The sequence below is a fragment of the Oncorhynchus tshawytscha genome, linkage group LG34 (assembly GCF_018296145.1).
Source record: "Oncorhynchus tshawytscha isolate Ot180627B linkage group LG34, Otsh_v2.0, whole genome shotgun sequence".
NCBI lineage: Eukaryota > Metazoa > Chordata > Actinopteri > Salmoniformes > Salmonidae > Oncorhynchus > Oncorhynchus tshawytscha.
The window spans coordinates 4,734,839-4,747,672 of record NC_056462.1 but is presented as its reverse complement, the minus strand read 5'-3'; the positions used below and the strand labels follow the sequence as shown (position 1 = coordinate 4,747,672).

Below are 12,834 nucleotides of genomic sequence, written 5' to 3'. Positions count from 1 at the left end.
ACAATCAAATACAAATAGAGAACACATGTCATTGATTGAACACAACCACTCAAAATTGATTTAACCTGTTTCAAATGATGCGACACAACCAATATAAGCCAGTTCAGCAAACAGGTTGTTGAAGGTGGGAAGGAGAATGTCTGCGAATGCATAGAATAAACTATGTGAGAGGATGAGTGCGTGGGTGAAGAGGAGGAGGGCAAGAAAGACGAAGAGGAAGAGGAAGACAAAGAGTGGAAATATTTGATGGAATTCGAGCAACAGTTATAGACCACGTTCTTGTCCATGGACTTACAATGAGGGGAGCAGGACTTAGAGTGCAACCCAATTTGAGCTGATTTTCTGTGTCCACCATAGTAAGGACATTCAGAGAAGAGAACAGGTACAGGAAACTACTGTATTTTTGTCATTGCAAATTTACTGTACTACACTATACGCAGCTGTTTCAATAGACCTTTGTAAAGTTAATCACTGTATGTATTGTACTGCATGAATATGTTTTGTAACTGCACAACTACGTTTTGTAGAATTGCAAGGCTGCCACATGCAGGTGGAAGGACAGGTATATTCACTCGGGAGCAAGAGGCCATTATAGTTGGCATGGTCCTTCAAGATAATGCAATACGACTCAGAGAAATCCAGGAATGAGTGATACGAGACAACACACACTTCCAGGGAATCGACAGTGTGAGCATTTCCACAATTGACCGTGTCCTCCATCGTAACAGGATGCGAATGAAACAAGTATACAGAGTACCTTTTGAGCGCAACTCACCAAGAATGAAAGAACTGTGAGCTCAGTATGTACAAGTAAGTGTACATTCAGAAACATTTACTGTAATCCAGATTGTCTACAGTACTAACACATACTATGTGAATGACATTACTCTTCAGTACATACAATGTATGTGAATCAGAAGCCTAATTGTACTCTACAGTATAGCACTGTCTCTGTACGACTTACAAAATTCTACATACAGTATATTGTATTTCTACACAGATATTATTTGACTTGGAATCCTTGGACAGACCCCATGAGTTCATCTTTGTCAATGAAGCAGGCCTCAAACTAACAAAGAGGAGGAGTGGCTGAAACATGATTGGACAGTGGGCCATTGTTGAAGTCCCTGGTCAACGAGGTGGCAATGTCACAATCTGTGCTGCTATCAGCAACCATGGTGTTCTACATCACCATGTTACACTCGGGCCATATACAGTGGGGCAAAAAAGTATTTAGTCAGCCACCAATTGTGCAAGTTCTCCCACTTAAAAAGATGAGAGGCCTGTAATTTTCATCATAGGTACACTTCAACTACGACAGACAAAATGAGAAATCACATTGTAGCATTTTTAATGAATTTATTTGCAAATTATGGTGGAAAATAAGTATTTGGTCACCGACAAACAAGCAAGATTTCTGGCTCTCACAGACCTGTAACTTCTTCTTTAAGAGGCTCCTCTGTCCTCTACTCGTTACCTGTATTAATGGCACCTGTTTGAACTTGTTATCAGTATAAAAGACACCTGTCCACAACCTCAAAAAGGCACACTCCAAACTCCACTATGGTCAACACCAAAGAGCTGTCAAAGGACACCAGAAACAAAATTGTAGACCTGCACCAGGCTGGGAAGACTGAATCTGCAATAGGTAAGCAGCTTGGTTTGAAGAAATCAACTGTGGGAGCAATTATTAGGAAATGGAAGACATACAAGACCCCTGATAATCTCCCTCAATCTGGGGCTCCACACAAGATCTCACCCCGTGGGGTTAAAATGATCACAAGAACGGTGAGCAAAAATCCCAGAACCACACGGGGGGGACCTAGTGAATGACCTGCAGAGAGCTGGGACCAAAGTAACAAAGCCTACCATCAGTAACACACTACGCCGCCAAGGACTCAAATCCTGCAGTGCCAGACGTGTCCCCCTGCTTAAGCCAGTACATGTCCAGGCCCGTCTGAAGTTTGCTAGAGAGCATTTGGATGATCCAGAAGAAGATTGGGAGAATGTCATATGGTCAGATGAAACCAAAATATAACTTTTTGGTAAAAACTCAACTCGTCGTGTTTGGAGGACAAAGAATGCTGAATTGCCTCCAAAGAACACCATACCTACTGTGAAGCATGGAGGTGGAAACATCATGCTTTGGGGCTGTTTTTCTGCAAAGGGAACAGGATGACTGAGCCGTGTAAAGGAAAGAATGAATGGGGCCATGTATTGTGAGATTTTAAGTGAAAACCTCCTTCCATCAGCAAGGGCATTGGAGATAAAACGTGGCTGGGACTTTCAGCATGACAATGATCCCAAACACAACGCCCGGGCAACGAAGGAGTGGCTTCATAAGAAGCATTTCAAGGTCCTGGAGTGGTCTAGCCAGTCTCCAAATCTCAACCCCATAGAAAATCTTTGGAGGGAGTTGAAAGTCCGTGTTGCCCAGCAACAGCCCCAAAACATCACTGCTCTAGAGGAGATCTGCATGGAGGAATGGGACAAAATACCAGCAACAGTGTGTGAAAACCTTGTGAAGACTTATAGAAAACGTTTGACCTCTGTTATATACCCTTTGTTGGCAATGACAAAGTATTGAAACTTTTGTAGGTGACCAAATACTTATTTTCCACCATAATTTGCAAATAAATTCATTAAAAATCATACAATGTGATTTTCTGGATTTTTTTTCTCATTTTGTCTGTCATAGTTGAAGTGTACCTATGATGAAAATTACAGGCCTCTCATCTTTTTAAGTGGGAGAACTTGCACAATTGGTGGCTGACTAAATACTTTTTTGCCCCACTGTAACACCCAGCACCTTCTAAGATTTATTGCCAATCTAAGAGAGATTTTATTTGAGCAGCAGGTTCAAGAGCAGCAGGGTCAAGAGCTAAACGAGAATCCCATTCCCACCTATGTGATAGTGTGGGACAATGTCAGTTTCCACCGAGCTGCTCAGGTAAGGGAATGGTTTAACATCAATGGGCAGTTTATGAACTTGTACCTCCCTCCATACTCGCCTTTCCTGAATCCGATTGAGGAGTGTTTCTCCTCTTGGAGATAGAACGTGTATGATAGACAACCCTACACCAGAGTAAATCTGCTGCAAGCCATGGATTTAGCCTGTGGTGATATAGGTGAGGAATCATGTCAGGGCTGGATACAGCACACAAGAGGCTTCTTCACCTGTTGCCTCAGGAGGGACAATATTGCTTGTGATGTCGACAAAGTGCTCTGGCCTGACCCAGCCCAAAGACAAGAAGAAGCACATTGATCACATGTTTACTCCTTTGATTTTTGTCCCTTTTAGTATTGTATACTGTAGTACAGTGCATTGTAGGCTGTATAGATTTTGACTGGTTGATTTTGACTGGTTGCAGGTTCATATCAACAAAGAACAAGAATTACAGTATCACAGAGACAAAGGACAAGTTTGTGAGATGCAGGGTACAGTACTGTAAAAAATAGGGGTAATTTCTGATCAATTTTGAGATACTTTGATAAAGCATGTTTTCGTTCATCAAAAGACCATGACGGAAAAATATGAATATTTTTTTTAGATTCAAAATGTACTTCTCGCTGAGAATTGTATGTTTTGAACAATGTGTTTTCTATTTTTCGGTGTATTGTCTCCTGACTTCTTGAGAGTGTATATCATTTTGATCACTTTGTTAATGATTTGAGAGCAGTGTTTGATTTTGAACACAGGTAGAACTGTTTTGAGGCGAATGTTTCATTTTGCGAGAGGAGTCAGAGGTTATGCAAATAGTGCTTGAAGATGAGGTTTTGTGGTTAATGTTTTCAGGAAATGGAGCAAGGGTTCAGAAATTGTGTTTTAGCAATTGAGAAAAACTGTAATATAAGGAATTTGGAATGATTTTGACACTTAAGTATATTTTAGGAATTCCATTTACTTTTGATAGTTAAGTATATTTAGAACCAAATACTTTTAGACTTTTACTCAAGTAGTATTTTACTGGGTGGCTTTTACTTTTACTTGAGTAACTTCCTATTAATGAAGGTACCTGTACTTTTACTCAAGTATGACAATTGGGTACTTTTTCCACCACTGTTTCATTTCCGAATGGGATCTTTGACCTTGTGGTAATGTGGTGGCGAGAGGAGAGTGAGTGTGAAGATCATTCACTGTTTTGTTATGACACAATGGGAAATGTGACGCACAGCTAAGTGAATTATAAGTGCTATAATAGGACATTACATGTTCAACGTTTCTGACGAGAGGTAAAGCAGTGAAGAGTTGTTTCACTACTCATTGCTGTGTCACAGTGCTTCACACTCTGCAGTCCAGTTGCCACCTAGTGGCATCCTGGCTGATGACATTGCAGACGCTTGCCAGCTAACCACGTCACGTGTCATAGCTATCTGATGCCCGACTGTGCAGTCGATTTTAAAGTGGCACGCAACAATTAGTTGATGCAATGCAGCGTCTTTAAGAACTCGACCTACATCATAATGAACAGAGAGATTGTAGATGAATAGACTCCGCCTTTCCTATGTTTGTGGGGACAGACAAAGTGATCGAAAATCAAAAACAGAAATAAGTCTAGTTACGACCAGATGAATTTTGGACAGACTGAGGAGATGGCACGATACTTGATACTTATTCTCGTGCTTTGCTTGCTGGCAGGTAAACTGAAAAGGGATTTTTGAATAGGTGTCTCACGAGAGTGTTCTGTTGTTTTCTGGTTTCAAAATCAAATCAAATCAAATTTTATTTGTCACATACACATGGTTAGCAGATGTTAATGCGAGTGTAGCGAAATGCTTGTGCTTCTAGTTCCGACAATGCAGTAATAACGAACAAGTAATCTAACTAACAATTCCAAAAAACTACTGTCTTATACACAGTGTAAGGGGATAAAGAATATGTACATAAGGATATATGAATGAGTGATGGTACAGAGCAGCATAGGCAAGATACAGTAGATGATATCGGGTACAGTATATACATATGAGATGAGTATGTAAACCAAGTGGCATAGTTAAAGTGGCTAGTGATACATGTATTACATAAGGATGCAGTCGATGATATAGAGTACAGTATATACGTATGCATATGAGATGAATAATGTAGGGTAAGTAACATTACATAAGGTAGCATTGTTTAAAGTGGCTAGTGATATATTTACATAATTTCCCATCAATTCCCATTATTAAAGTGGCTGGAGTTGAGTCAGTGTCATTGACAGTGTGTTGGCAGCAGCCACTCAATGTTAGTGGTGGCTGTTTAACAGTCTGATGGCCTTGAGATAGAAGCTGTTTTTCAGTCTCTCGGTCCCAGCTTTGATGCACCTGTACTGACCTCGCCTTCTGGATGACAGCGGGGTGAACAGGCAGTGGCTCGGGTGGTTGATGTCCTTGATGATCTTTATGGCCTTCCTGTAGCATCGGGTGGTGTAGGTGTCCTGGAGGGCAGGTAGTTTGCCCCCGGTGATGCGTTGTGCAGACCACACTACCCTCTGGAGAGCCTTACGGTTGAGGGCGGTGCAGTTGCCATACCAGGCGGTGATACAGCCCGCCAGGATGCTCTCGATTGTGCATCTGTAGAAGAATGTGAGTGCTTTTGGTGACAAGCCAAATTTTGTTTGTCTGTGATGTGTATGCCGAGGAACTTAAAACTTGCTACCCTCTCCACTACTGTTCCATCGATGTGGATGGGGGGGTGTTCCCTCTGCTGTTTCCTGAAGTCCACAATCATCTCCTTAGTTTTGTTGACGTTGAGTGTGAGGTCATTTTCCTGACACCACACTCCGAGGGCCCTCACCTCCTCCCTGTAGGCCGTCTCGTCGTTGTTGGTAATCAAGCCTACCACTGTTGTGTCGTCCGCAAACTTGATGATTGAGTTGGAGGCGTGCGTGGCCACGCAGTCGTGGGTGAACAGGGAGTACAGGAGAGGGCTCAGAACGCACCCTTGTGGGGCCCCAGTGTTGAGGATCAGCGGGGAGGAGATGTTGTTGCCTACCCTCACCACCTGGGGGCGGCCCGTCAGGAAGTCCAGTACCCAGTTGCACAGGGCGGGGTCGAGACCCAGGGTCTCGAGCTTGATGACGAGCTTGGAGGGTACTATGGTGTTGAATGCCGAGCTGTAGTCGATGAACAGCATTCTCACATAGGTATTCCTCTTGTCCAGATGGGTTAGGACAGTGTGCAGTGTGGTTGAGATTGCATCGTCTGTGGACCTATTTGGGCGGTAAGCAAATTGGAGTGGGTCTAGGGTGTCAGGTAGGGTGGAGGTGATATGGTCCTTGACTAGTCTCTCAAAGCACTTCATGATGACGGATGTGAGTGCTACGGGGCGGTAGTCGTTTAGCTCAGTTACCTTAGCTTTCTTGGGAACAGGAACAATGGTGGCCCTCTTGAAGCATGTGGGAACAGCAGACTGGTATAGGGATTGATTGAATATGTCCGTAAACACACCGGCCAGCTGGTCTGCAAATGCTCTGAGGGCGCGGCTGGGGATGCCGTCTGGGCCTGCAGCCTTGCGAGGGTTAACACGTTTAAATGTCTTACTCACCTCGGCTGCAGTGAAGGAGAGACCGCATGTTTTCGTTGCAGGCCGTGTCAGTGGCACTGTATTGTCCTCAAAGCGGGCAAAAAAGTTATTTAGTCTGCCTGGGAGCAAGACATCCTGGTCCGTGACTGGGCTGGATTTCTTCCTGTAGTCCGTGATTGACTGTAGACCCTGCCACATGCCTCTTGTGTCTGAGCCGTTGAATTGAGATTCTACTTTGTCTCTGTACTGGCGCTTAGCTTGTTTGATAGCCTTGCGGAGGGAATAGCTGCACTGTTTGTATTCAGTCATGTTACCAGACACCTTGCCCTGATTAAAAGCAGTGGTTCGCGCTTTCAGTTCCACACGAATGCTGCCATCAATCCACGGTTTCTGGTTAGGGAATGTTTTAATCGTTGCTATGGGAACGACATCTTCAACGCACGTTCTAATGAACTCGCACACCGAATCAGCGTATTCGTCAATATTGTTATCTGACGCAATACGAAACATCTCCCAGTCCACGTGATGGAAGCAGTCTTGGAGTGTGGAGTCAGCTTGGTCGGACCAGCGTTGGACAGACCTCAGCGTGGGAGCCTCTTGTTTTAGTTTCTGTCTGTAGGCAGGGATCAACAAAATGGAGTCGTGGTCAGCTTTTCCGAAAGGGGGGTGGGGCAGGGCCTTATATGCGTCGCGGAAGTTAGAGTAACAATGATCCAGGGTCTTTCCACCCCTTTCTAGGGTTATTTGATTTCTGATTATGCTTCAAAGTAGTAAAATGTGTTGTAAAATATCAATTCAAGAGAAGATTAGTGGTAGAAATCAAGAAGAGAGAATTTGAGCTTTAAAGCCACATGATTCAGATGAGAGAGAATGAAGTAGACGGCACGGGTCAAAATGTTGATTTATGACCCTATGTCCGGATGATGCGTACATGCCCAAATATGGGCATCCGGCCAGGACATCCTGTTCCTGTTGTCACGTGTTACAGGGTGTGTTATTTTTCAAGCTTTCAACAACAATAAAACAAGCATCTAAATAATGTTTCTCGGCCTAACACACTCTTGAGTTTCCTATTTAGTTCTCTTTATTTGCACATGCACCGAGCTTCCAGGTGGCTCCAGCCTATGGATGCTCTGTGCATGTACACCCTGTTTTTTTTTTGAAAGAGGTAGATTAGAACCCCAAAGTAATAGGGGTAAGAAAAGATCACAAAGTTAATTTCAGATTCAGGTTTAGGGGTTAATAACTTTAGGGAAACCTCTTTTCACACTATGTACAGACATAGAGAGCCAACACATAAAGGTGTAACAGGGATGAATGTACAACAGTAGTCTTCTGTAACAAGCAATACGTGTTATCCCTCTAGAGATAAAGCTACAGGACAAAGATATCTACACCTGTGTGGCTGCCAACCCAGTCAGCAACCAGACAACCAAACTCAACGTTGAGGAGCACTGTCCTCAGTATGTAGGTATGACAATAATCCATGATGGGATATTCATTTTAAGAAGCAGCTATTTGAACAAGTCTGCCCTGGTTGTAGTAACTCCTCTCTCTCGTTCTCTCGGTCCGTTTGTCTGTCTCGTCTGTCTGTCTCTCAGATTCCTGTGCCTGGTGCATCAGCCTGACTGAGTTGGTTGTGCGATTGGTTCTGTCGGCTCTGGTGGATGTGGACATGACTGTTTTGCTGTTTCATTACTTCAGACAAAAAAGACACTCTCAGGCTCAGCCCTGACTGTCTCATCACATGCCCCAGTACCACTTCTGTGTAGTGCTGCACAACATGTTACTTGGGGAGAGTCTATTCAATTCTATTCTACCATTCTGTTCTGGTTTGTTCAGTTCTATCCGACTTCTCGATCACCCAACGTGTTTTTGGTTCAGTCACTCTCACAGCTTTGTCAGGATTCAGAAGACTTTTAAAAAGCCTACGCTTCTGAAGTAAATATGCAATGTCATGTCACTGCTTTCATTGTACATAACACATGTATGTAGATTGATGCTTCTTTTGTAAAAAAATTCTGCTGCATTGTTAATGATCTTAATTCACAAACATCAATGCTTATGTGTGAGACTCATCCAATGCAGACCTGTCATTGTCTTACTGTAAAGGACATCATTTATAATAAAACATTGATCTGGAATGTGTCAGCATCGTTCATATTCTCTGAATTCACCTCAGGTGGTAGAGGTGCAAAATAACTTATTTCTACATAATTATTTGGGGTGGAACATATTTATTATAATGATGATGGACAATATTTACACAGTATGTGTGAATTCGCCTTTATTTTTGTAGACAGAGACAGCCATGGATATAACTCCTGAATACTCCTTTACTTTGTACAATGCCGCCACCCAGTGGATATTATTGTTGAGATCACAAATTCAACAAACTGTTACAGTTGAAACAGCATCGACTCCTCATGAGCACAGACAGGCCAGTGGTACTGATGGTCAAAGACCACCAAGGTGTCCCTGAAGTCCCTTTTCTGTCCAACAAGTCATTAAAACGTACCCCTATTTCAGACCCATCAATGTCGTATGAAGGCCAGGGTAGCATATTTTTATTTATTTTACCTTCATTTAACTAGGCAAGTCAGTTAATAGGGGGCAGTATTTTGATGTTTGGATGAAAAATGTGCCCAAATGAAACTGCCTATTTCTCAGGCCCAGAAGCTAGAATATGCATATAATTGGGATAGAAAACATTCTAAAGTTTCCAAAACTGTCAAAATATGGTCTGTGAGTATAACAGAACTGATATTGTAGGCGAAAACCTGTGGTAAATCCAACCAGGAAGTGCTGTTATTCTGAAACCTCTCTGTTCCACTGCATGCCTACCCTCCATTTAAAGGGATATCAACCCGATTCCTTTCCCTGTGGCTTCCACAAGGTGTGAACAGTCTTTAGACATCGTTTCAGGCTTTTATTCTGAAAAATGAGCGAGAATGATCACATCGCGTCAGTGGATAGCTAGGTGTCCCCAGATTTGTTAATGCGCGCGACACAGGAACGAGACCTTTCCTTTCTCTCTTGTATTGAAAAGGCTACCGTCCGGTTGAAAAATGATCGATTATTTATTGTAAAAACAACCTGAGGATTGATTATAAAAAACGCTTGACATGTCTCTACGAACTTTACGGATACTATTTGGAATTTTCGTCTGCCCGTTGTGACCTGCATGAGCCTGTGGATTACTCAACAAAACGCGCCAACCAAATTGAGGTTTCTGGATATAAAAATAATCTTTATCGAACAAAATGAACACTTATTGTGTAACCGGGAGTCTCATGATTGCAAACATCCGAAGATCATCAAAGGTAAGCGATTAATTATATTGCTTTTCTGACTTTCGTGACCAATCTACTTTGCTGCTAGCTGTTTGTAATGTTTTGTCTGCTGAGAGAGCTGTCCTCACATAAACGCTTGGTTTGCTTTCGCTGTAAAGCTTTTTTGAAATCTCACGCCAGGTGGATTAACAACAAGCTAAGCTGTGTTTTGGTATATTGCGCTTGTGATTTCATGAAAATTAAATATTTTTAATAATTTAATTTTAATTTGGTGCAATTCAGCGGATGTTGACAAAAATGATCCCGCTAAAGGGATCGGTGTGTGCCAAGAGGTTTTAAGAACAAATTCTTATTTTCAATAATAGCCTAGGAACAGTGGGGTAACTGCCTTGCTCAGGGGCAGAACAACAGATTTGTAGCTTGTCAGCTCAGGGATTCAATCTTGCAACCTTTCGGTTACTAGTCCAATGCTCAAACCACTAGGCTACCTGCCGCCCCTGTTGTACATCATCTATGCCACCCAGTGGAAACTAATACAGTAGTCATAAATGAACTGAGAGATTTTAAGGTTGTAGATGAGGTGACTCCGCCTCCCCTGTGGGTATACAGGAAGTCAAAGACCAATGGAAATAGGTCTTATCAGTTTAGTTATGACCAGATAGATGTTGGACTGACTAAGAAGATGGTACGCTATTTAATACCTACTCTCTTGCTTTTCTTGGTGGCAGGTAGCTTAAATCATTTTTTTTAAACAGGTTTTTACAGCTATGTTCTGTTATTTTGTTATGACGTGGACATTTGATTTAAATCAAAGTATTTAAACTATGCTTATTAGTGGTTGAAAGATATCAGTTAAAAACAATACTAAAGGTAGCAATAAGAGGGAATATGCCTGTATCATCTAAAATGTCCTTTGTGTTCCCATTTTACTGATGCACATAACATAATACCTGAATACAACTTTAATTGGTGTGGCATTTATCCTATTGTGTACTTAAAATATGGTGTTTTTTTGATGAATCAAGAAAATGTCCACATTAATTTTTCTTTTTTTAGACAGAGCAATGGTGATTTTCTATTCAGCACTTCAAAAATATCAGTGTTGAAAAATTGTAGTCAAAGCTGTTAGAATTTCCTGTCTGTTCACAAAGATTAAGCTTGGCTCTTCCTGTGTGGTCTGGACTCAGGCCCCTGCCGTGTGAACTCTTCTTAGAGTAGGTGGGTGACTTACCAAATGTGTTACTGTGTTTCAGATCTGAAGGCGGAAGTGAAGCCACTGCGAGGGAGAGAAGGGCAGACTGTCACGCTACACACGGGACTTGCCAAACTACAGAGTGACGCAAAGATTTTTTTGCTATTTGGGCCAGTCCGTCCAGAGATATTCATTGTTGAGAGTCAGGCCTTCAGAGGAGAAATTATAACTGAGTACAAAGGGAGATTCCAAGGCAGACTACAGCTGGACAGAGAGACTGGATCTCTCACCGTCAGAAACCTCACCATCAACGACACTGGACTTTATCAGCTTCAAATCATCAATGAACAGGTCACCTACCACAACTTCATTTTCACAGTCTACGGTGAGTATGTTTTTGACCAGTTTTCAATCAATATCGAACAAGATCTGTATTCAGAGTTACATTGTTCATGGTAAATCCACAAAATCCCTTTCTTCATTGTTCATGATAAATGTGACCTTTAGTCAATGTTATGCCCAATAATCACTGTAATAACTGTTGGTCTCCTGGTGTCCCAGCTTCAGTGCCTACTCCTAACATCAGAAACACCCCACATAATCCCTCAGTAAACAGTCGGTTGGTCAGTGGGAGCTGTTCTGTGGTGTGTTCTGTGGCGAACGGGAAAGAGGTAACCTTGTCCTGGTACAGAGGAGAGGAGAAACTGAACAATACAAGTAGTCCCCATCAGGCCGACCTGTCTCTCCCTCTGGAAATTAAAGGGAAAAACAGTGACACCTACAGCTGTGTAGCAACCAACCCGGTCAGTAACCAGACAACCATACTCAGCATTGAGGAGCACTGTCTGCAACATGCAGGTATGTCGACAATCCATAGCATACTGATATTGGATCAATTGATATGCGTAATGTGACTCTCATTGTCTGTGCGTCTCTCTCACTCAGACTCCAGTGACTGTGCCCGGTGCATCACCCTGACTGAGTTGGTGGTGCGATCAGTCCTGTCTGCCCTGGTGGCTGTGGCCACGATCGCTCTGCTGGTTCATCACTTCTGGCACAGAAGAAGCCCTTAGACTCAGACCTGACTCTCTGGGGTATCACTATTTAAAAAACTGTCCATAGTTTTGCATGGACTTGACCAGTGTGATGATATTGTCATTTACATGACGTAACAAATGTCATGACATAATAATAAGAAAAAACAAACACCCTTACCTTTCAGGAACTAACACTTGTACTTGTCTTTTCTTACCAGTACTGACTTTGCTGATAGCTACATGAGGAAAATGTTTTGATTACTATGACTATGATATGTTATGTCTCTTTTAGCTACCTTAAGATAAACGCACAAACTGTAAGTCGCTCTGGATAAGAGCGTCTGCCGAAATTACTCTAATGTGTTTGGAAAAGTAACTATGTAGTAACAGTTTTATAACAGAAGTTGTTTTCACTTGCCCACTAATGTCAATTGCTATAGCAAAAGCATAAGGATACCTGTCAAGAATACACAACTTTGCCATAACCGTGAAAAGTATCATGGTGTTTGTTGGTGGACTATTTTGTTTTGTTTTAGGAAAGTGGACATTGCTCTCCTTGTGATAATGCTATCACAGTGTCATTTGTGCTTTCACCCATGGAGATCACACGTCAGACACATAATAGCACTTTAACAGTGGCCTGTTAAAATATAGTTATTCTAAGTCTTTTCAGCAGGAATTAATCTTGTCAGGTACTAACAAGGACATTGAATCAACAGTTTGTTGCATATTCAAATATGTTTAAAAAAAACATGATATTACATATAAATTATTAAAATAACAACATTCTCTCAGCATTTGTATTTT

At 42.1% G+C, this 12,834-nt stretch overlaps 1 protein-coding gene and 1 long non-coding RNA gene across 2 annotated transcripts; both read left to right on the top strand.

The window, feature by feature from the left end:
- The first annotated feature begins 114 nt into the window (after positions 1–114).
- Positions 115–8,611, top strand: LOC112231777. The gene is made up of 4 exons (XR_002950524.2): positions 115–382; positions 528–810; positions 7,872–7,976; positions 8,107–8,611. It is a non-coding gene; the product is annotated as an uncharacterized LOC112231777 (long non-coding RNA).
- Positions 8,612–11,032: 2,421 nt separating this feature from the next.
- On the top strand, positions 11,033–12,752 carry LOC112231586 (SLAM family member 5-like). Its single transcript, XM_024398285.2, has 3 exons — positions 11,033–11,375; positions 11,552–11,848; positions 11,936–12,752. The coding sequence occupies exons 1-3, from the start codon at positions 11,033–11,035 to the stop codon at positions 12,061–12,063; spliced, it is 768 nt and encodes a 255-aa protein (XP_024254053.1). The 3' UTR covers positions 12,064–12,752.
- The last annotated feature ends 82 nt before the right edge of the window (positions 12,753–12,834 follow it).

Excerpts from the sequence above, each read along its gene's own strand:
- LOC112231586 (XM_024398285.2), top strand. The coding sequence starts at position 11,033 with ATGTGTTACTGTGTTTCAGATCTGAAGGCGGAAGTGAAGCCACTGCGA. Across the intron at positions 11,376-11,551 it reads CTTCATTTTCACAGTCTACG|CTTCAGTGCCTACTCCTAAC; the intron begins GTGAGTATGTTT and ends CTGGTGTCCCAG. Across the intron at positions 11,849-11,935 it reads GCACTGTCTGCAACATGCAG|ACTCCAGTGACTGTGCCCGG; the intron begins GTATGTCGACAA and ends TCTCTCACTCAG.